Source organism: Tiliqua scincoides, chromosome 4 (assembly GCF_035046505.1).
Source record: "Tiliqua scincoides isolate rTilSci1 chromosome 4, rTilSci1.hap2, whole genome shotgun sequence".
Classification (NCBI taxonomy): domain Eukaryota; kingdom Metazoa; phylum Chordata; class Lepidosauria; order Squamata; family Scincidae; genus Tiliqua; species Tiliqua scincoides.
Genome location: NC_089824.1, coordinates 151,461,455 through 151,485,584, shown reverse-complemented (window position 1 = coordinate 151,485,584; position 24,130 = coordinate 151,461,455). Strand labels below are relative to the sequence as shown.

The window sequence follows — 24,130 nt, the reverse complement described above, 5'->3', positions numbered from 1 at the left end:
ACCATCTTGTACACATTGTGAGTTACATAAGGACTATCTGTACTTAGTACTTGGTGTGCATATAGGAAGTGCTGAATCAGGCTTCAAACTTTTAAAGTTCTTTTGTCTTTTCCTAACTTATACTGCATGTCCTGCTCTTCATCAGACAAAAGTTTTTTCTTTAAGGTTTCAACCTAATTAAGCAAGAAAACTACTGAATACTGGCAAGAAAGCAGGAATTTTCCCCCCATCTTAGTCTTAATGCAAGCCTGTGCAGATAGCCGTGGATCAGCACCAAATTGCTATATGTACATCTGTATAGGTTGCAAATTAAGATACCTGCATAGACTTAGAAAAGACGCTCTGGCATTCTGGCATTTAAATTTAGAGTACATTAGCCAGCAATATTTAGAAGACAAGTGTGCCCCTGTATCTGTGGGGGTTCCATTCTGGAACGCCCCGCACTTCAGTGAATCTGTGGATACAGGTGAATGTCCCCCACCCTCCAAAGGAAAGGGGAGCTTCCTTCATCCCCCAGAGGTCTTCTGAGCCCAGCAGTGGCCATGCATGTTCATCTGTGACTTCTGCCGGGATCAGACCAACTCTTAGAGACAGAAATATGTTACTTCCAGTTTTCCCAAAAAACCAAAAGTGACATTTTAATGCCTTATAAGCCCTTTTGAAAAAACCAGAAGTTTTTGAAGCCCTTTTGAAAAAAAACCAAAAGGCTCTCCGGAGGTGAGGGGAACAGAGCTCCCCTTGCATCTGGGTGTGTGTGCTGGGAGGCATGGACCCAATCTGTGGATAAGTGAATCCGTGGATTCGCTTCCCCTTACTATGAAAAGAAACCCATTCCTTTTTGTATGTGTTTTAAAGGAGCCTACAAATAGCAGAGGCAAAGTTGTGTTCTAGTAAGAAAACCTTATGGCTAGCAACAAATAGCAAGCAAGACTAAGGAAATCTCTGAAAGATCTTGCCTTCCACTTAATCCCCTTGCTGTACTTCAGTTCTCAAGTAACTTCCATACTGCGGGCTCACTTTAATGGTACACTTTATTTTTCATGAAAAAGCAGGAAATAAGCTGTCTTTCGGGGGGGGGGGGGAGAGCTACAAAATGTAATCATTGTTGAAATATTCCCTTTGAACTAGCTTGTCCGCAGGGGTGTCTGGCTCCCAATATCCCCCTTTCTTTATAACACCCTTACTAGTTCTTCTAGTAGATCAGGTACACTGGTGGTTCACTTCTTTGATGTCTTGAATGAATGAAAGAAAAGCATAATAAAAGGGAGCTGTTGATCAAGCATAAAATGCTCTTTAAGCTGACAGAATGGCAGAGTTAACACATCCTAAGCTGCTTTTAGTTTTTTCCTTTTTTCCTCACATTTTCCTGTGCTTTGTGTACAGTGGGGGTTTGTATTTTTTTAAAGCCTCTGATCTATGTAGTATGCCGTCCTATAACAAAACCAGAATGGGATTGTTTCTTTCTCTTGTTTGCTTGTCTACTTTTTTGTTCCCATTTTTCATTAGCAAAATCTTAAGTTTACTATTAATGCAGCACATGAAAGTTAATATTTATTGGAAGTAAACTTGGTAATAATAAAACTACAAATAATCTTATTCAGAACTAGATGCTTTCCCCCCTCCAAACACATTACAAAAATAAGAATGACAATAGATCTCCTTCCTTAAAACCATAATGTTATATTATTCTCTTTTGTAGTCAGAGAAAGGTGAAAGTTTCTTCCCATAGATCTAATTTAGAACTTAAGTTCTTTATACATAGTTTATACATCATATTTAAAGTGGCAATCTGTTTTATGTGCTTGCTTGGATTACATTTCAGGCCATTCCCACTAATAATTCTATACAGAATTATAGCCATACTAAACGTTACAAATCAACCCACTTTTCATTCATTCTTCAGGTTTCAAATATAGGAAATCCTCAGTCTGGAATTGTACTTTGTACTTGGGAAACTTCTGGAACTTGCAAGCAGATTTGCTTACTGTTCAACAGTCTGGAACCAGCTGCAAGAAGCTTTGCAGAAGGCTTTGGAGAGCTTTCATTGAGCATAAAGGACAACAAGAAAGCATTAGAGAATTGTTTCCCGCCCCCCTCAACTATGAAGTTTCAACTCAGGAGTGGCTTGAGTGGATCTACTGTCTGTATCACTGCCACATTTTTTAAAAACCAAATGTTTTTTAAACATTTTTTTAACCACATACATATATATTGGCACACGCACTCCGCACTACCAGTGTTGCTGGTGCCATGGCCTCCTCACCCTCCTCCTTCTTGCACACCTGGCTGATTAGGAAAGCAGCTGGGGGAGATAAGGAAAGGCACAGTGCAACAGTCTGGAGCCTGCTCTCACCCCCTTACTTTGAGCTCCAGTGCTGTCTCCTTCCTCTTTGCCATCTTTTTTTGTAATAAACAACATGGGCAGAGCATGCTCAGTCTGCTCTCAGAGGGTAAGAGGACAGAATGGGCTCCAGATTGCTGTCCTCCACCTGACCCTCCAGCTGCTAAGCAATCAGGTGGGTGAGGAGATGGGCTACAACTGCCCTGATGCTCTTCCCGTTTGCTCTCAGAAAGCAAGAAGAGGATCAGAGAGCCAACTGAAGCGGCTCTGAGGGTGGCAGGCCAGAGGGAGGTGGCAGACAGAGGCAGGAGGTAAGAGCACCCCTTGTCAGTTCAGCACACACGCCACTCAATCAGCCTCATCACAAGGCTGACTCTGTTTCAACCCAAACTAGCTGTAATTGAAACAAGTTTGTTAGTCCAAGTAGAAGAGTTGCAGGACTATGCAATATTAGGCTAAGTATGCATGCACTGTGTTAAGGCTGCAATCCTATCCACACTTACCTGGGAGTAAGTCCCTTTGAATTCAGTGAGGTTTACTTCCAAGTGGACATGTGAATCCTTTGGGACAGGGAACCATTTATTTATTTTACTTTGCTATGGAAACAGCTTCATGAACCTTTTTGTTGAAAATGCATGAATGGGAACTCAGAATGGGAACTAGCAAGTCAGTCGTGAAAACATGTTTTTTGCTGACTTGTGTACACTTGAGTCATTCATGCAGGTAAATGACTTAGAGCTCAGTCCTATGCTTGCCTACTAAGTCCCACTGTAGTCAATGGGACTCACTCCCAGGTAAGTGTGGATAGGATTGCAACCTTAGGCACTGACTTGAGTTTCAGGCCACTGACTTGGAAATGAGTTCCACCCTCTCCCACCTTGCCAAGCTCGGCCACCTTCCAGGCCCTGTTGCTCTGTGCCCTGGCATTCTTTCTGAAGGCAGAATTGGGAGTCGTGATGTGAATGGGGGGAAGTGTTTTGTCGCTGGGGTGCATATGGAACCAATCACGGCTTGCTTCACAAGAGACTCTAACTTGAGTCAAAGTTCTGGAGATGAGTAGCCACATGTGTGCACAGATTGTGACTCATTCATGAATCAAGTCAAAGGGGGAGGGGCAGGGCTGGTCTTGAGTCTCCCCCAGTGACACCAGCACATCCCTGGAAAAAAGTATATTCCAAGAGTACTATTATTGGAGATTTTTCTGAGGAAGCACTTACAACTCTGGTTATTAAGAAATACAGAAAATATCTATAACAAATGCTTTCTCTAAAAACCACTTTTTGTAATTTAATCTGGCATAAATCAAAAAGGAGGCCTATGAATCTTTCTGTAAATCTCTCCCCAGTCGTTCTCTCCAATGAAATATGAAATGGTGTCCCTGTCCTTTGGAATTGGTTGCTGATGGTAGTGGTGGTGGTGACTGTGGTCGTGTGTGTATGTGTGTTTTGAATAGACCATTCAGCATATAACTTTCTTTTTAAAAATGTATTAATTATAATTAATTTCCTCAGACAACTGTTACCCTGCACATGCCCGATCTTGTCTGATCTCAGAAGCTAAGCAGGGTCAGGCCTGGTTAGTACTTGGATGGGAGACCGCCTGGGAATACCGGGTACTGTAGGCTTCTGCCATAGTCTTTCGAGACTGAAGGTTGCCATTCACCTCAGACAAAGATTTTCGTTAAGAGAGTGGTTGGTAGGCTAGCTCCAGTGACCAGTGTATGGAAAAAATAATTCCAATTAATTCCATTTCCAGATACCAGGAGTAAACAAGACTTAGGGCACAATCCTATCCTGTGCTGGAACAGGCAAGTCAAGAGGCTTGCGCTGTATCCAGTGCAGGATAGTGGCCATAAGCAGTTCAGCCAGAGGTAAGGGAAACATTTACCTCTGGCCCCAATGGGTCTCCTTGGACAGCTGGTTATTTTGACCATAACATTTTCACACTTTTTTTTGGATCATGGTTCTTGTTTTTCTTTTCTAAAAACACTGAGTACGTCTGTATTTATGTTTTTATGTATTAAAAAATACCTTCCATGGAAATTGATGTTCTCAAGGAAGTTGACAAACAATAAAACAATAAAAAAAACCCTGTCTTTAAAATTACAATACATTCAACAGCCTGATCCTATTCCCCGCCAGCTCATAGCATGCAGCGCCGCTGACAGCGCATGCGGCCCCTGCTGTGTTTGGGGTGGGGGATAACCTGACTGCCTGGGAGAGGTAGGTAAAAATCTTTTTTACCTACCTCTCCTAGTCTGCCTGACCTCCAATGGGTCTCAGGCCCACAGCAGCTATTTTACTATTGGTATAAGAATGAGGAGAGTCAGGGAGTGCATCAGACTGGGAAAAGGGAGGTAAGGATCTCTGCACATGCTGCTGCTGCCAAGATCCTCAATAGATGATTGCAGGGATGAGCAAATCCAGTGCAGTTTGAGTTGAGTCATGAGTCTCTATCCCCCCATCAACTCTATCGACTCGAAAGAGTTCTAATGGAGGCACATTCCAAGTCATCTGGAGCATTTTTGCAACTCGAAAAGTTGCAAAAATGCTCGAAAAGACTTGAGTCACTAGTCTTTTTGATATACTTGTTAGGCATGGAAAAAATGGAGCTACTGTCAGACTGTGTATCAGAGCTGTGTTTAAACTCCATCCCATCTGTAAACAGGGCAGGAAGGGGTGGGACAGACTTAGAGGGAATGGGAACACAAGTGGCAAGAGGGAGGAGGGTCATGTGTAGCAGCTGGGAGGCTTACCAGAATGACTCAGTCCTTTGCAGCTATACTCAGAAGTAGTCCCATTTGCAGCAGTCATTCAATGGGGCTTCCTTTCCTTCAAGTAACAATTTATTTATTTATTTACTCCATTCATTCATTCATTCACATTTTTCTACTTCCTCCAAAGAGCTCAAATACCTCCTTGGGCTCTTTCTCCTGCCCTTCCTCATCCAAGGAAACAAATCAGACTGCTCATGCTTGGTCCAATGACTATTGGTTCCTTCAGAGATGGGCAAGAGAGGCACCTCCCACTTCCCCCTCCTGCTCCATACAAAAGCAAAACATTAACCCTTCCCTGCCTCCTGGCTGGAACACTCCAGTTGCTCATGCAGTCTGAATGATGGCTCCACAAGGTCTTTCATGCCACATAAAAAGTAAGCAAGCACGCCCAGACACAGACAGACTCGAGTTGCATGCATGGGGATGAGTGCCAAGTCAAGGGCCCATTGTCTCAAGCATTTTGCCAAGTGTTCCACGCGCGTGACTAAAATGTATATGAGTCAGCGAAAAGCACTGTATTTGCAACTCGGACTCAAGTCACATGACTCAATTCCCATCCCTGGATGATCGACAGTGTTTCTGGTGCTGCTATGTTGGGATGAAAGTGACGGTAGTGTTCTTCTTAAATGTTAATTTGACATCTTGACTTTCTTATAAAGAGCTAATCCAGGTGACAAGTGCAGTTACAGCCTACCTGCAAACCTTTCATTCTATAACTGCAATCGTTTTTCCAAGATAAACAGCATCTATTAGACAAGGGGGTGGGCAAACTTTCAATTTTAGGATCCTGGATCTTTAACAACTATGTAGTAGAGAGAATTTCAACAGGTGCAGCTTGTCATCTGTGAGGTGACAAGCTGCACCTGCTGAAATTCCCTCTTCTATACAATTATTAAAGGTCCAGGATCCCTAAAGTTGAAAGTTTGCCCATGCCTGTATTTGACTAAGGAGCACCATATACTTGTGTTATCTTGGGTGGGGACAGAAGGAATGTAAAGTTTGTCCACTATATATAATCTTCCTTCAGTTGGGGATGGAAAAATCTTATGTCCCTTTAGAATTAAGAGCAAATATTGCAGGCTGTCTTGTTTGTTCCAGGTGTCTTTACAAAGAAGTGCCTCTGGTGTGCAGTGGTTATGCTACAACACCATTCTTGGGGAATAAAAACAACCCTTCTTAAATGGAGATCTGATTTCTGTGATTGTGTAGCAGATAAAATGCATGGCTATGTTTTTGTTTTGTTTTCTAATTAATTTCAGATTAATTTGCCCATTTCTTTTTAAACTTTTTTAAGCCTAGAAGGGGTGTGGAAGACCAAGTCCTACAGGGCAGCAATATGGCAGCTACATACAGTTCTGTTCCCACTCACCAGGTCATCCAGAGACATTTTTTTCTTGCCATTAGTGGTCAGAAAAGAGGCTACTTGCAAACCTACATTTGACTTTTTCCAAGAAGGGGCCAGTTCTGCTGTCCCAACAGCATTTCCACTTCTGTAAAGTTTTAGGTTTTATTTAGGACTTAGCAATAGCAATTGTCTCTTTTGCATATTTCAGCAATACAGCTATAGCTGAACACAGAACCTCACTTGCCTAGTGGTGGTCCATTGGTACCCTATCCTCTCTGGAATGATGTTTGTGGTCTAGAGAGTGTTTAACCTGGACCAGGAAGACCCAGGTTCAGTGATGAAGCACATTGAATACCCTTGGACTATTCTCTATATCTCCGCCTAACCTACACCACAGAGGTTTCTATAAGCATAAAACTGGGTGTAAGTATCTAGTTCAAGGAAGGACAGAATGATTTAATAAAGAAACACAAGAGTCATAAATGTATTGGGGGGGGGGAATCTCGCCTATAGAGTTTGTCAGAGGACTTTTTAAAAAAGGGATTAATGTTCTTAAATAACCCATTTTGAGAAGCACGCTGTCACACCCAGTTCTGGATTGCACATTAACATCCTCCTTCCACAGTATTAAACTTTGTCCTTAAAGACTTTTGTTTAGTTTTGTTTATTTGAAAAATCAGGTCCTTATATCCTACAGTTACTCTTTTTGTTTGTTTTGTCTAAAATGTCATTATTTAGGAGGATGGGCAGGTATAACTGTTTTGAACTGGCCTGGGTTGGGCTTAAAAATACACAGTTTCAGAGCCAAATATAAAAGAAATACATTTTAAAGATGGTTTGAAAAACCTTTGGCCTATTTCTCCACTGCTACCCCCGTTAAACTAATGCTAAAGAATGAATAACTGTACTCCCTGAGATATTCTGAACTCCAAGACTGCCGTTTTTAGTTCTTTGAGCACCAAAGGCAGAATTGTGCAAAGTTTGCTTGTTTTGTTAAAGCTTCCTCCCCCACTCGTACTAGACATAGACTGACGTTCTCAAAGTAATATAATTGACATTTCAAACTTCCTGTTTAGGATTCAGTCAAGTAGATATTGTTTATGGTTCATAAAACCTTACTACTGTGAGGATTTTAGGATACTGGTGGTACAGAGCCTCAACTTTCATTGTGCTGTAAATTAGGGAGGGGGAAGTGTGATAATACTCCTCTGAGAACATTAAAACAGAGCTCTGCAATGGTTAAATGGAATTTTATAAGCACATTCAGTGTGGAACTGTTTTGCATTACATGAGTTGAATACCTTAGAGATGACACACATCTGCAGGCACTTTATTAAATCCTTAGTCAGCACTTTTCAACCTGATGAGATTACCTCTTCATTTGACTGGAGAACAGAAAGCAAAGATCTTGTACTGGACTGCAGAATTCTTTTTGATGTTTCACCTTGAGCGCTAGAGAGAGGGCAGTGAAATCCATTTGAGGACAATACAGAATTGTAATAGCCCTGGTGACTGTATAGGCATCATTTTACTTAGCTGGTACCATGTGGTCCCATGAATTCATACCTCACCCTACACTGCAATAAGTTTCCAAAGTCAGAAATAAGACCTTCGTGTTTTGTTGCACTAGTAAAATGTCCTATTGTAGCAGACCTTTCTTGTAATAGCAGGTGACATTTTTGAAAAGGATTAAAACTGAAAGTAGAAATACTTTGGCTGTCTCTGGATGCAGAGTTTAGATTATTGGACAGTGCTTCCCAAACCTTTTAGCACCAGGATCCATTTTTTAAAATAGTCTATCAGGACCCAGTTAGCTTTACTACAAAAAAATATAAAATCACTTTATCAGCCACTCAAGCCTGTGTTTTTATCCTTTTTACTATGGTGGAGGGAGCACCTTCTGGAGTGTTTGTTGAGCTCCCCATTAATTGGATCTGGACCATTCTGGTAGCCTTGCATTCCCCTTCACCTGGCCTTCAGTAAGAGCTGAGCCACGTTTGTCTACTTGTGAGTCTTGCTTTCCATACAGCTCAATACATTTTCCCTATTTGCTCTCAGCTTGTCAGTTTCACAACCCACCAAAAATCTGGTAGTGACCCACTGGTAGTGAGGATACCAACCTCAATTTGGGAACCACTGTTATAGAACATGAGTGAACGATAAAATGGTCAAGGGTAAACAAAATATCCAGTAAACATTCTGGTTGCAGACCCAGCCGGAGTCTGAGAGCATCAGATACTGCAGAATGTCTGTATGTATGTACAGTAGTTACAAACTAAGGATAACACTGTACATTGGACAAAGTGGACTTGAGTCCCTGCAAGCTTATGCTGCAATTAATCATCATGTAGCAAAGACTAGCACAGCTATCCCTCTGAAAGCTAAGACTAGGCAAGTGTGGACCTGATCGGTTCCTTGGATGGAAAACCACTGAGAACTCCATAAAAGATACAGGTTGCAAGTAAGTGCAGGTACAAGCAGAATGCAAATAATATTTTTAATGTGCTCACAAGAAGTATCTAATATGCCAAAAAAATGTCCACAAGCATAAGTGCTTTTTACTTCATAAAAAGATCAGTAAATCATAAATATTATATACACATGTGTGTGTGTATACCTGCACCTGTGTGTCCATACGCGTATACACACTTTATGCATTTTTTTATTTTGACATTTAAATTACAGTAGAACCTCTTTAAGTTGACCACCCAAGGGACTCGAGGAATTGGTCAACATAGGGAGGTGGTCAACATACGGAAAAATATGTAATACTGCACTTATAATATTTTTAGAGTCTTTATTACAGATATCATACCTAAATATATACAGTGAAGATACAGAAAAAATGCATTCAGAATTACATGTACTGTAGGTGAATTATTATTCCTTTTTTAAAAAAGAGTCAATCCTGGTTTGCTTCTTCTTTTTTGTGTAAAGCAAAGAAGAGAATGCACTATCAATGCTGGCTATCCCATTCAATATGCCTGGACATTTATTCAAGGCATATGACTTCAACTGTTTTATCAGATGCCCAACATCCCCTTCCTTTGGAATCTCTGCATTCATGTCATCCTCACTGTCTTCTTCCCCGGGTGCATCCTTCACTTCTCTGCTGGGCAGTATTTCAGACAATATTGCTTGGAATATTGTTTCTGGATCAGGTTCATTGCAGGTTCCACTCTTACATTTGTCACCTTTCATGATGAGGCTTCTGTCAGGCATTACTTTGAAAAAGAGTCCGCACTCATCAGTATTAAAAATGTCATCCTCTTTGAAGCCTCTTGCAAAGTTTGGGAACTTAGTAATGAATTCAACAACTTCTGCCGAAACTTCATTTGACTCACCGCACAAGACTTTCTGGGAGATCTTGTGTCGCAGTTTAAATTTTTCAAGCCAACCACTTGAATCTTGGAAATCTTCTACCCCGAATTTCTGCGCAAACTTCTTAGCAATTTCTTGGATCATTGGCCCTGAGATTCTGGCGTTCACTGCCCTCTTTTGTTTGAATCAGCATAAAGTAGCTTCATTTACTTCATCAAGCGAAGTTTTCTTTCTTTTCCACTGTAGGCCTCCGTTTTCCTTATTGTATCTCTCAAAGTACTCATCTCTACGATTTTTGATGTTGTTAACTGTGGTCTTGCTTCCTTGTTAGCATTCAGTGGTCAGCTTACAGAGCGTAAATTAATACTCTGTGCAATGGTCGAAGTGGTCAAGATACAACTTACGGAGGTGGTCAATATAGAGAGGTTGGTCTCCCATAGTGTATATTCAGTGTCTGTCCATACTGTGAAAATTAGGTCAACTTAAGGAGGTGGTCAATAGAGAGAGGTGGTCAACATTGGAGGTTCTACTGTATCTTGTGATTGTAACTTTGCAAGTTCCAAAAAACAGTCTGACTACTTTCAGATGCAATCTCAGACACTTGGCAATGTGTTTTGTTTTTTAAGGATACTTAAAATAATCGGTACAGTCATTGCATATCTATGCTTCCTCCCCTCCCCCCCCCCCAAGTTACTGTGGACTCAGAGACTGTATCACCTGATTTCACTAAGCACATACACACTTATTCCATCTGGAATGCAAACATGGAATGCAAAGGATGTAGCTGTGCATCCAATTTTTTTAAATCTGTTACTGTACTGCACTCTTTTTAACAAAAGATTCTTGGGATGTTGCAATCCTAAAAGCATCTTTGGTGGCCAGTTGACTGGAGATGATCAAACATTGCTACACACTAGTTTGAAACTGCCCAGTTTGATGAGAAAGGGGTTAATTCAGTTTTCCATTGTGTCAGGCATGAGTGGTGTCTGCAGGACTCATATTGACACCCCCAGCACAGAGTAACTCTACTCCTGTATTGACATGTTGCTCGTCAAAAACACAACAGCACTCTGTCTGGAAATCATTGCTAAAATCATCTTTTAAGAAAAGGAAAAGTTTGAAAGCTTTTAAGGCTCAGACAAAGGCACAAGAGCTGCAGTGCGCAGCTCAAAACACCAGAGTCAGCAACTTCTATTGATTAAAAACTAACCTTTAAAGTAACTCTCAGAGTGTGTGGTTAGCATTTAAATTTAAACATGTCATGAGTTGATTTGTGTTACCGAATACCAACTCGGAAGGAGTTACATTCACATCAGGTTTTTTTTTTTTTTAAATTCCCTTAAGCAGCTAAAGTATTTCATGAAATGTCAGTAGGGCAGAAGAGTGGGAGACAGGGTTTTTTTGGGGGGAGGAGAGGGTGTGACTGGCGTGAGTCTCGTAAGTTTTCTTTCCCATGCAAATCTTCGACCCCCTTCCCCCCAGAAAGAAAAGTGTGGGGAGTGCAACACAATAATTAGTCCTTTGTCTAACTTTCCCAAGTGCCAGAGAGAGGCTGATTAATTAAATATACAACAGCATTGGGTTTTGGAGAGGGGGTCTCGCTTGCTGGGTAGGTCATAAATTAGGCTGAATAAATACTTCAATGTGTTTGCAGTGGGCCTGCTACGTCAGAGCCACTGGAAGGTTGGTGGGAGGAGAGCAGAGTGTTTCTTGCTAATGATAGTCACGTCTGGGTCTGTCTGGTTGCTCTTAGCAACCAGACATGATGTAACACCAGGATGAACTTGAACTTGGGGGACTTGAAAAGGGAACAATAGACCAGAGCAATCAATAAAGCCTATTTCAGTGAAGGATTACAGAGCTGCTCTGGGGTAACCTTGTCTGCAAGGCACACACTGAATAGTAAGATGGGTGCAGAAACTTTCTCTCTCTCTCCCTCTCTTTTTGAGAGGAGTGCAGAAACACTGCAGATTTTTTTTTAAACTTATGCAGTGAGTAGCACAGGAAAAAAAAGGTGGCATGGAAAAGTGCACCCCCTGCTGTCCAAAATATGTACCGAATATTCTTAAAAAGAGATACTGTACACAAACTGCATTCTGATAGAATGCAAAGAGTTTCAGAGCTTTTAGTACGCAGGTCACATGGGTCCAGGCAGCCTGAATCAGATCCCGCAATTTGAGGGCAAGCACAAAAAAGAAATAAATAAAATAAAATAGTGCTGGAAGTTTGAGAGACTCAGAGATATAATCTAATTGTCCCTTTGAAAATGAGTGAAATGTAACAGTGCAGACTCATCATCATGAGTTGCCTACTTTAAATGGGACTTTCTTCAGTAATCATGTAGCAGGCATTCTAGTTTTTCAGTGTTCTAAAATAATAGTCATATTAGATGCACAATAAAGTTCATTGGTAACACTTAGCAAGTAATCAGGTAGGTCCTTATTATGGCTTGTCAAATGAATGAGAGAAAAAAGACATCTTTCAGAGTTTAAGCACTTGGCTACCTGTTAGCAGTTCTTAGCGTCTTGATTCTACACATTTCTGTTCGCATGCATGCTGCATCACTAAGGTGCATTTGGCAGTGACATAGGAATTGGCCCACATGATCCAAACATTTGCTAGCTGGTGCACCTAGTCATACACTGTTCCCATCAACACATTGACTTGAGAGCACATTTCAGTAAAACGAATAGACTGTAGTAAAAGTATTTAAGATTGAAGTGTTCGGATGACTTCATTATTTCGCAAGCGCTTCCCAGTCTTCGTGGCAAGTGTACACTATAGTGGCGCAGACTAGATACACAATGTTTTTTTATTTACTCATTCACTGGTGTAATCCTATAAAAGTCAATTCATTCTAACCTGGGGAACTGTACCTGTGCTAAAATAACAAGCCCAAGGACACGAATCTTTAGATGAATTTTCTAAGACAATTTCCCTTAATTACAGCCAATCTGAATCTGGCTTCCTAGAATCTGCAGAAAAAGGGTGGCAAAGATGTATAACAGTGTGGCATTTGTGAAAGACCCCAAAATTAGTCAGTCAAGTGAAAACAGAAGTGATAGTTTTTTGTTGCCATTTTTAAAAATAAAACTATTTTTTAACTAGTCTTCATGACATTGCCAAAATTAAAATCATGCAATCTTGAAACAAGCTGGATTTTTGCTTATTGTACTGTGCAGCTTAAATAATAATACTAGGTGCAGTGGTGCAAGCTCGTTTTGTCTGCAAAATGATGAGAGAATCCTGGAGTTACCGCGCAAGTAAATTGTTGTGTTTTAACCTTTATCTTTATTTCTCTTTTTAACATATATTTATATATTGGATTGTTTAGAGATATTAATTTTTATGCCTAATAAAGGTTTGATTGATTGATTGATTGATTGATTGATTGATTGATTGATTGATTGATTGATTGATGAGAGAATAGTTAAAGCACCCATTTTCCTCACTGCTATCCACAGGTTATGATTCTCTGTTTTGGTCAGGGTATGTTGCCATAGTTTGTAAACACAATGCTATCAGTGTAGTACATTTTGTCATTGTTGGTGTGTCATGGTTGAAAAAGAGAAAATACCTTGATGACAGGGCTTGTGAAAACTATCAAAACAAGATAACTGAAGATGCCTTAGAGCAGTGATTTTCAACCTTTTCCATCTCACAGCACACTGACAATGTACTAAAATTGTCAAGGCACACCATCAGTTTCTTTAAAATTGACAAGGCACACAATGTGTTGGTGGGGGGGCTCACATCCCCCAATGGCCCTACTAATAAATGATTCCCCCCCCCCAAACTCCTGTGGTACACCTGCAGACCATTCACAGTACATTGGTGTGCCATGGCACACTGCTTAAAAATGGCTGCTCTAGAGTGTTGTGTATAAATGTGTTGGGTGACCTTGGACCAATCACAACCCAACTTCTCTCCCAACATGAATTTAAAGTGGGAAGATGTTGTGTAAGTCACTTGAAATGGCATCATATGTGTTGTTATGCCCACCCCCAATGTGGAAGATATGAAAAGATGCTTCTGTGTGTAGGTAGTTCACACAGTGAGGCATTATAGGTGGTGTACTGCTTACTGCATTGGTCAACCCAACCCCCATAAAACATTTCCACAACTATTCCAGACTCCACTGTACGTGCCATTGACACAGTTCTACACAAAACCTTCTTCTGTGGTAAAAGCTCAGTACAAATGTGCTTCCATGTACACAAATAATTTTGGCAGCCTTCACTGTGAAAGATTAATATTTTTGAAAAGTGAAGGGAGGTACCTGTGTGTAAAGAGGTAGCAACATTTCTGTTCATACACAAACAATCACCAGGTTAGTATTTTGCATTATAGCTCCTTGTTCGTTTGAAAGTAGCAACATTTTGTCTAGTTATTCACTGGAGTCATTGTGCACTCTCAGGATTCAAAATTGTATCATCACTCATTTTTATGGGTTCTTGATTCTCTTCAAACATACATAGATTTTGTACCTTTGCAACTGCAGTTTCTGAGATTAACCAACAGCCCTAAAGGATCCTGCAGAACCTATTCAGAACCCTACAGAACAAAGGTTCCCAAATTTTTTTTGACTGGTGGCTTCCTTGACCTACTGGGCCATTACCTGTGGCTCTCCATTAGGGCTACAATCCTATACATGTATTTCGCAAGGATTCCATGGCTCAAGGTTTGGGAACCACTCCTATAGAGAATTAAACAATTCATCTTTTTTCCAACAGTTCACCGAATTGGAAGGGTTCACCCAAGTGAAAGGGTGACTGTTATATTCCTGAAAGCAGCTAACAAGGATGTGATGACTTTAAACATGGTGAAGATTTGTTATCTTGTAGCGAGTCATTATATACGACATGTGACAACCACATTGTAGAAAAGCCACTACACAGAGGTTGTTTTAGGCAGCCTTGGTATGTTGATTGTGACCTTTTTAAATACCAGTTCTTAGTCTTTTGCCATTTTAGCAATCTGTGCTTCCTATATTTTAACAAAGTGCATATGACACTATAATTTAACATGTATTTTTTTCCCCATTGGAAGGCCAAAGCAAGGTAGAATAGAGTAAAAGGGAACAATCCTTTCCAAGTTTTGGCAAAGTTCTCAAGAGAACCCAGACTGTGCTTGGAGACATGCTCAATTCCTAGGGTGTGGTTCAGTTGTGGGAAATGTTATAGGTAAACATGCTAAGCCACAATATTCAATAACTTAATGTTAGGTGGACTTAGTGGTTTCATGGAGTGTGTAGTTTATAATACCCATTGCAGGATTTGCCAACATTTCCAGTGTTATGGGGTAGCTACTGAAATCTTCAGGTGGCAAAAATTCCATACTGTTCCTTCACCCCTTCACCTCGTGAAGGCTTGCACCTTCTTTCCTGTTACCTTGATCCAAATGTAGCCTCTAAAGGGAAGGCAGCAAGTGATATCTGGTTTCCCCATAAGGCTTCTATATATTCTGTTTTTGTACCATTTTCTTAAACTGCTCTATGAGTCTAGGCCCAGGGTAAACGGAACTTGATTGTAGTTGTGATGAAATAGCAGCTGTATTTCATTGTGGAGGATTTTCCCTTGAATTCTGGGGTGCTTCAGGTTCTAGGGGGAGTCCGCCAATTAGAGCTCTGGGGCCAGAAAAAAGATCACCAGGCCTGAGAAGACTCTCTCTCTCTCTCTCTCTCTCTCTCTCTCTCTCTCTCTCTCTCTCTCTCTCTTCTGTGCACTTCTGACTGGGCAAGATAGGGAGAGCCACTCTCTGGTGAAAAGAGTAGAAGACTGCTGGGGAGAGCCCCCTAGGTACAGAAAGGGACCAAGTGTCAGCCAGGAGCATGAGATTCTGTTTATGTTGGCCTGTCCTCCCCCTCCAGATGTTGGAATCACTTGATCCTCTCAGCTCAGGCTAGGCTGAGTGGGATTCAGGCTCTCATCCTAGTCTAGTAAGGCCTGCACATGTGAGGCTTCCCTGCAGAGCCAACCCCATTCCGGGGACATTATCTGTGAGGAACCAAGCCTGTCTACATTGTTTTTTCCTTATCCCTTAAGGGGATATCCCTTATCCCTTTTTGTTGAAAACCTCTGCCATGTTCTGGGATCAGTGGATTTGACAGCATCCCTGCTCTGCAGGTTCTGCTGCCAGAATGAGGGCATTTTAACAACCCTGAATAGCATTCTTGGGGAGGGGTTTTGCCCAGGGAACCCCTCTGGGGACCTGATCTTTTGGGCTGGTAGCAGCAGACTAGATCTACCAGGTCTTGTCCCACCAAACTGCATGGCTGAACACTTTGGAAGCATGGGGGGGGGGGGAGAGAGTGAGAGCTTGCCAGTAGGCATCACTGCTGTGGATCACTAGAAGCCCCCTTCTTTCACGACAGTAGTTAAGTACAGTTCATGGACAATGCAGTTCTCATGACCACTTGTGTAGTTATTTATACTTAATGAAGTTCATATTTGTCATGCTTATGGAACGATTTGTAAATTTCCCATTTAGTTGTCAGAAAACAACAAACGTCAAAGAAAGTGGGGGGATCATGCCATATGACTGACTTTGCCTGCCACAGTGGCACAAGAAACAATCAAATAGTTGCAAACTATGTGTGGATTTCTTTCTGTATACTTTCTATATGGGATGAATTCCAGGTATTTTACATGTTTACATATAGAGTATATACCTGTGTGAGGCACTCTGACAATTGCCACACATCCTAAAAGTTACCTCCTTCTGTTTTATTTTCTTCTTACAGTCCTGGTACCTGGGATAAAACTCACAGCTTCCCACCATCCACCAGACAGACCACCTGACCCCTTCCCAACTCTGTAACATGGAAGCAGCAGCAGCAACACAGCGCAGTGATGTCACATCCAAGGAAGGGGAGATGAACAGATACCGACAGTAAACAACTGCTCATTCTCAGAAATGGCAAACGTTATGGTTGATTGACAAAGGCCGTAACATAAATGTGGGGGGAGGAGGAGAGGATTTTTAAAAAAAAGAACACCTTAGTGACTGATGTAATTTCTTATATGGTGCTGGAAATGTTTAGGCTTCATAATTTTTGAAGTGTTTCAACTGGTAGTGTAAGCATTAGGGACACTGGGTAGTACAGCGAGCCTACTGGCTGCTTACTGACTTGCTGTTATAACACTTTCCATACAGCGCCTAACTGTTTTGCAGTATTTTCACTGATTTACTTCCCATACAGGTGTGAGACTTCTTGAGAGATCATGAGGAACACACACAAATGATAACTTTTGTAGTAGCTGAATTCTGCAATATAGAACTTACAGGACAGACGTGGGGCATGTTTTTCTGTAACATATCAAGATTTTTTTAAAAATTTTTACAGTCAGCAGATAGATATGTGACATGAATCATGAGAGCATTATCAACAGGTTGATTGCCACTCAAGTTGCAGAGAAATGCAAAACCATCAATCTACTGCTGTTCACACACACAAGAAAGACAAAAAAGGGTTTAAATGCTGCACTTACATAAAACATTTTTGGCAATTTTCAACAATGACATAAAATCCACATGGAAATGGGGAAGTTGGTCTGTTTTGATAGAAACTGACAGGAATCAATCAAAACAATCGAATTTTGAATTGAGAAAAGTGCAATTTCATTGGATAGTTAAATATCTTTGTAAGATAGAGATTGTTGAAAATTCTATTTTTGTTTTCCAAGTCCTTCCACCCCAGGACTCTAAATTATTGGGGTAAAAAACAGCCTTGCAAGAAAAAAAAGGGGGAGCTATTTTTGCTTTTTATTGTTAAACTTGTATCCCTTTTAAAAACTGAAGGAAATTTAAAAAAAAATACAAAATTTAATGGTGCTTTTACCACAATATGTTATCTACATTAAATGCTAATTAATCATTTTCTGTTATCAAAGCACATAATTAAAATTAAATCATAATATCTGTTAATTTTATAAGCTAAAAGTCACTACAATAGATTATGCCAACTCTGACAAATTTTAAGTGTTTCCAACAATATAGGGTATATCACTTGTCAAAGTACCACGACCACAACCCAACAAGGGAGGTAGGTTTGTTTAACCCTGACCCCCACCCCCCGAAGTAAGTGGGTTCTTAGCACACCTAACCCTGACTTGGATTATGGCCTGTGAGGTGGTAATAGAGAGCTGTCCAGAATATGAAATGCCTTTGTGTCCCTGAACTGGTTTTTTCTGGACTGCAAAGGCATCTATAGACTAGCAAAACTCTGATTGTACATCTTATGCCAGTTCAAAGCAAGGGCACTTGCTAAAAACAAAAGTTTGGACCCCAAATGTCCTGTATCTTATGTATAAAAAAGAAAAAAAAATAGGAAAAAATGCAAGTAATTTTTTTTTCTATCAGACAGCGGAGCACCCCCTTTGCTTCCCAATGCAACTTTAAGAAGGTTTCCTATATTATACATATATATACGTTCTGGTTGGCAAGTCCAGCTAACCAGAGAAAGTCTCTGCATGTTCTAGTGTTAGTAACTAATTTTTATATAGTTAATGTAGAATAAAGTAGAGTGCATTAAGACACAATATTGTAATCCCTAATCCAGGCACTTGCCTTTAAACTATGTTTGTTCAGCCCTTCAGAAGGGTTTCTACTACTGTCCTATACAATCAAGTAAACTGAATTTATTGGGAAGACACTTTGCTCCTCATCTTTTCCCTGAAACTAATTTTTTTTTGTTTTGTTTTCTTGATTTGCACGAAACAAAAAAAAAAAAATTCCATATCAATGTGCCTTGCCCTGGATAGCGATTATTTGTGAAATTGTTGCACATGTTCCTATATTGAAAGGGTTTTTTTCCCTAGTCAAGCATTTGGAGACACTTTTTTGTAAATGTGACTTTTATGTCAGCCATTGTCAGTTTCAGCATCTTAGAATTCGGTAGAATGTTAGTCGTTCCACAGATAGCAGTAGTGTTTTCTTGTCCCGTACGGTCAGTGGCAGTGCTATTCGAAGATCTGTAGATGCTAGATTATCAGTATTTTTGGATGTTGCTGCATTTTACATTTTATTTGGAGTCTTCCTTTTGTTTGTTTGTTTTTTTCCCCAGATATATGAAAATATGCAATACCTGCTTATACCATGTAGAAGAAAAGCTTAGCAATTCTTAATTTTTCTTTAACTTTTTTTTTATTTGACCAAAGTTGGTGCTGCACTTGAAGCAGTATGTTTTAGGTGTTTGTCTTTGTACCTTTTTTGTGTGATTTTTGAATGCACACGCAGGAAGGGCTCTTCTTAGAGAAGCAGTCAAACTGTGAAGCACTAAGCTGAACCCTGCTTCAAGCAATTTTTGTTTTACAACTGTTCCTTTCACAAGCAAGCCTTAAAAAAAAAAACCTCCCTTTTTCTTCAAATCCCACACCCATTTTTATTAGCAGATTGCAATCAATCCACATTCAATAAAAAGTATATAATGCCCATTTTTATATGCACGTTTTTAAACTTCCAAGTTCTGAAAATTGTTTACTGGTTATTCTCTATTTAAGGAAAAAAATGTTTTGGATTTTCATATATGTCAAATAAGTGGTTGAGTAGTCAGTCATTTGCTCTGTTGTATTGTGTGATTGTTAGTATTATGGTATCACATCCACTAGCCAGCATCCTTTGCCTTCCCTATAGCACTTAGCAGGGCATTACTTTATTAAGACATATGTGCACTAAAAAATAAAAAAAAATTAGCAGCTTTCAGTGCTTCACAGTGAAGGGAAAAAAGCCTAGACAAACATTTTGTCAGAACCTTGCTATAAGCCAAGGTATTACCAGTAAATTGGTTGTATATACAACGAAATTGCACCCTTTTTTAAAAAAGAAAAACAAAGCAAACTAAGCAATAGTTTGGGCAGTTAGTTGTTTTTAGTGAGCATGTCATAGTCATGGCCACAAAGAGAGAGAATCAAAGCTGCCCACTAAGAAGCGATGTAATTTGTATGTTGTATAGTTTTATTGATTACACTGATTTATTCTACCCTACCCTATTTTATAATGCAGGACTTTTGTAATGTTGTTTAAATGAGGAAAAATTTCTGTCAAATTAGCTTAGTGGAATTTCTGATTGTTTGTTATAAAGGTAGCATTCATAGAATTGCTTTTTTGGTTTTTCCCTTTGGGAACTGGATTTAAGTTAAAAACTTTCCTGTTTCCTTTTTGTATGTATTTAAATACAGTTATTTTTTTTCTTTTCTCAATAGTATAGCATATTCCTATGCTTGAGAAGTATAGGCTACTGAAGAACCATTGTAAATGGACATTGCAGATATGCTGTATTTTTGAAGGTGTTTTATCGTATTAAGTTTGAAGATGGTAAAGTTAGTGAATTCTGATCGGAATTGCATAAAACAAATTGTTTTAAAGGCTTTAAATGTTAGGTAGGCGGTCAAGGGTGTTTACCAACAGGGGTTGTAAAGTATTAAAGACACTAAATTAAATTTGGGTTCAATCTTATTATCATGCAGAAACACAGCAGTTCAGATCTGTTCAGGTGTGGAGAACAAACAGCGTTTTATTCCTCAAAGTAGAGCAGAGAATGGAGATCTGAGGGGAGACAGCTGCATGGGGTGTGCAGTCTACAATGGAGAAATAAGCCTGGGTCACACTTCAGAATCAGATTCACATGTGCATCACCCATTTCAAAATTGCTTTTTATTCTTTGTGCAAACAACTTTTCTTTCCACTTCTTTCTTTCCAAACCGCCAGACGCACAGACACTGACTTTTGCCCCCTTCTTCCTCCTGGCCCTGAAAAAAACCCACAGTACTCATGAATTGACTCCACTGGTAAATTTCTACAACCTCGACCCCTTTTCAAAGTAGAATGTTAGCTTGTTGTCATTCTGCACACCCCTGCAACACTGTATTTATTCATCTTATTATATATATAATAACATGAATTATTTATTCATCTTATTATATATATATATGCCTATATTTTGACCCTCTCCCCCTTCTCTTAAAAGTTGAAGAGTAAAGGAATAGAACCTTATTTTCAGCTCCACAGTATTCAGTCAGCCCACAGGAATATGCAATATCCCTCTACCTAGTCTTCTTTTATACTATTACCTTTTCGTTCCACATATTTTGCAGCTTTGTAGTAACAGTGTTAACATTTACTGTACACACACAAACAAAAGGCAAACCCCCCCCAAAACATGGCATAAAATGGTTTTTTTCCTTGTTGTGATTCTTTTTTAAAGAATGTCAATATTATACTTTGCATTGTGTCTCTGGAAATATCTTTTTTGTTATTATTATTTTACTTTGGTAGAAGGCCTCCATAGAACAAACATTGCAAACCACAACCAGCATGAAATTGTAAGGAGAGCTTCAATGGCACCTAAAAACCCCTCATCTTTCCTGAGATCTGTTGGGGGAGGTCTCATGAAATGAACTCTGCCTATCAGGCAAGGTTTCCATTAAATCAAGCTTACAAAGCCAATTTTGTCTTGAAGTCAATGCATGTATTACTGTTTGACAGTAAAACCCAGCTATGCCACCATCACATCCAAGGCTGTGCAATAGTCTAATTAGTATCGAGTACATTTTCCTTTTATTTTTTCCAATAAAAAAGCAGTGGGATGAAAATTGCTTTGATATATAGCAGGTAACATTGAAGCTATTCCATAGCACTTAACTGTAGTGAATACTGTGTCACCAATTCTGAAATCAATTTAATGTTTAATGCAAATCCATTACATGGTGCTATTACAGGCTGGCAAAATGATTTACAAAAATGTGACAACTTGGGCTCAATTCACTCTGCTTTCCAACAATGTAAATGCATAGCAGTGTTTATCTGCATGAGAACTATGCACTAATATAAATCTGAAAAAAGAAATATATCAACTTTGGTATCTAGTTTCCGTTTACTTCAATCCTTGCCTTTTGGGGTCATTATTATAAATGCCAGCTTTAGGACAGAAAGAAATATAAGAAAACCAGCATAATACCTGATATATTAAAAAAAAATGTAGTGCCTGTGAAATCTGTATTATATTGCTCTTCTGAAGTAAGATTTTTCTACACCAGTAGCCTTCGCTGTCTGTCAGAACCTTCTGATATAGGTGATGTAAAAATAACCGTACAATATTAATGCATGCTATTCCATAATGCTTAGTGAGCTGTATGAATATTACTCAAAGTTATGTTAGTCTTTTTTTTCCTGACTTGGTTCTTGTCAGATAGGTTTAAAGATATTTCACTGAGAACACAAATTCTGTTTTTTCTTGATTTTGGGTGTTTTCAGTATTTTGGAGATATACATTTACTTAAAATTCAGTATTACTTCTGGGGGGCATTCTTTGTTCTTGAGGGCTGGCATGGGGTTTGAAATCCATGCCTGGTGGTATTTTTTTGCTTAAAAGCATCCATAAGAACTCCAAGAGCTTAGCTCGGAAGAACAATAAGAAATAAAGTTTCAATGTACGGGACAATTCAGAAACTTGGAACTGACGTTGAAAAGTGGTTCCTTAATGGACAGTGTTTTAAACCAGGTACCCATGCTTTGCCCTTCTTCACACCAGACCTCCTCATATTAAAACAAACTTTTAAGAACCTTTTAAAAATCCAACCTCATGTAGCTATTTAGTTTCATGCACCACTGCATTTTTTTTTACCTTCAAAAGAAAACTCTGTATAAACTTTGGGCCCGATTCATGAATGGTTACTAGGCATTAACATAGGAATTTGGTGTGCATTTCTATCCAAATTTGAGAGAGTTTGTTTTTTCTTTCTAACAAAACCATAAACTTCACCGTGTTGTTGTGATCAAGAATTCACCTGATCTCATGTCCACCAAAGGACTACAAAGAGGCAGAGCAAACCTGTCTCAACACCTATACTATACACATTACTTGACATGACCAAGAGGAAAGAATACCAGAGTATAAAAATTTGGTGAGAGGATTCTTATTATTCTGTACCCTGCACAGCTCTGAGTCATTTCCTGTGATGCTGAGCAAAATGAAGTTCTCTTAACCAGAGCAAAATCTGTTAGATTTTGTTTCTGGTCTTTCATTGCCTTTCCTGGTGGAAAATAGTATAAGAGCGAGCAGTTACAGATCAGGTTTCTTCTTGCAGACATTTTATTCACACCACCCTATGACCTCATGTACAGCCATACCTCATATCAGTGGGCTTTTTTCCAAGACAGAAAGGAAGGAAACTGGGATTAGGCATAGTCCAGAAAAGGAGGATAGCATGCATGCGAGAGCTGGGGGGGGGAACAGGAGTTTTGCAATTTGGTGTAGAGGAGGCATTCCATCATAACCAAGTATTGGAGAGCACAAACACTGAATTGGAGCAGTGTGACTGGGCAGACAGTCTTCCGCCTGTACCTTCACTTTTGTTGTTGCTGTAAGAAGGCAGGAAACCGGTTCCACAGTCATTTTGCAGGCTTGCAAAATGTACTAGTGGGAACATTTGGCTAATGAGAATTCCCACAATGCACCTGCTGTTGGCTTCTTTGCACAATTAGGCATTCACCAGCTCACTTGCTCAGTTCTACCAGTCAAATACTTTGATTTTAATTTTCAACTTAGGGTAACAAAGCACTTCCAATGGACATGTGAACAATCTGCTGCAAAAAAAAAAAAAATCACTTCACCCCTGTGTTAATACCCCTGTGTCTCCACTCTTTTTATGAATCGGGCCCCTTGTGCCTCTAGTATCCTTGTATTGACTTTCATAGATACCATTTTAGTTTTACTGTGTTCTGTGAAAATTTGCCATTGGTTGAGAATCACTGTGGGCATCCATTCTTTTTCAACTAAATCTCTGCAGGTTTTTTGAGCTGGTGTGGATTAGTTTAACTCTTGTATTCAACCATTAGTGCTGCCACCCTCTCACATTACAATACGATTACTGGAAGCAAGTACTGCATTTCCTATGCAACAAAAAAGGAAAATAAAAAATTGCTAATGCTAACCAGTTTTGTTGTTCTTTAACAATGTATCTATAAGTAAGCATCTTTGTGTATTTGTGGAACTGTGGCCTGCTCAGATCATAACATCCTCATCCTGAAAAGTTGCAGGAGCAAGAGCAGGAACACAATCCTTTGGGTGGGCTATGATGAAGGAAGACATTGCAAGAGTCTTTACTCTGGAAACATTAGTGGATACAATGACACACATATTTTGTATCAAGGTAACACAATGTACATTTTCAAGATACTTGGTATATCTAAATCTTTGGTCTATATCAGCGATTTTCAGTCTTTTTCATCTCATGGCACACTGATAAGGCACTAAAATTGTTAAGGCACCCCATCAGTTGTTTCACAATTGGCAATGCACAGTGTTGGGCTTGCCAATGGCCCTACTAATAAATGACCCTCCCCCAAA

At 39.7% G+C, this 24,130-nt stretch overlaps 1 protein-coding gene and 1 pseudogene across 4 annotated transcripts in view; both read left to right on the top strand.

Moving 5' to 3' along the window:
• Positions 1–17,131, top strand: part of NFIA (nuclear factor I A) — a 367,330-nt gene extending 350,199 nt beyond the window's left edge. For 3 of the 4 annotated variants that reach the window (XM_066626588.1, XM_066626585.1, XM_066626584.1), the window contains exon 11: positions 16,526–16,629. In XM_066626588.1, the coding sequence (XP_066482685.1) occupies positions 16,526–16,543 (18 nt within the window). In that variant the 3' untranslated portion in view covers positions 16,544–16,629. Of the gene's footprint in view, positions 1–16,525 lie in introns of all 4 variants that reach the window. The other variant, XM_066626587.1, reaches the window with a different exon arrangement.
• On the top strand, positions 3,852–3,965 carry LOC136650266 (5S ribosomal RNA; annotated as a pseudogene).
• Positions 17,132–24,130: the final 6,999 nt, after the last annotated feature.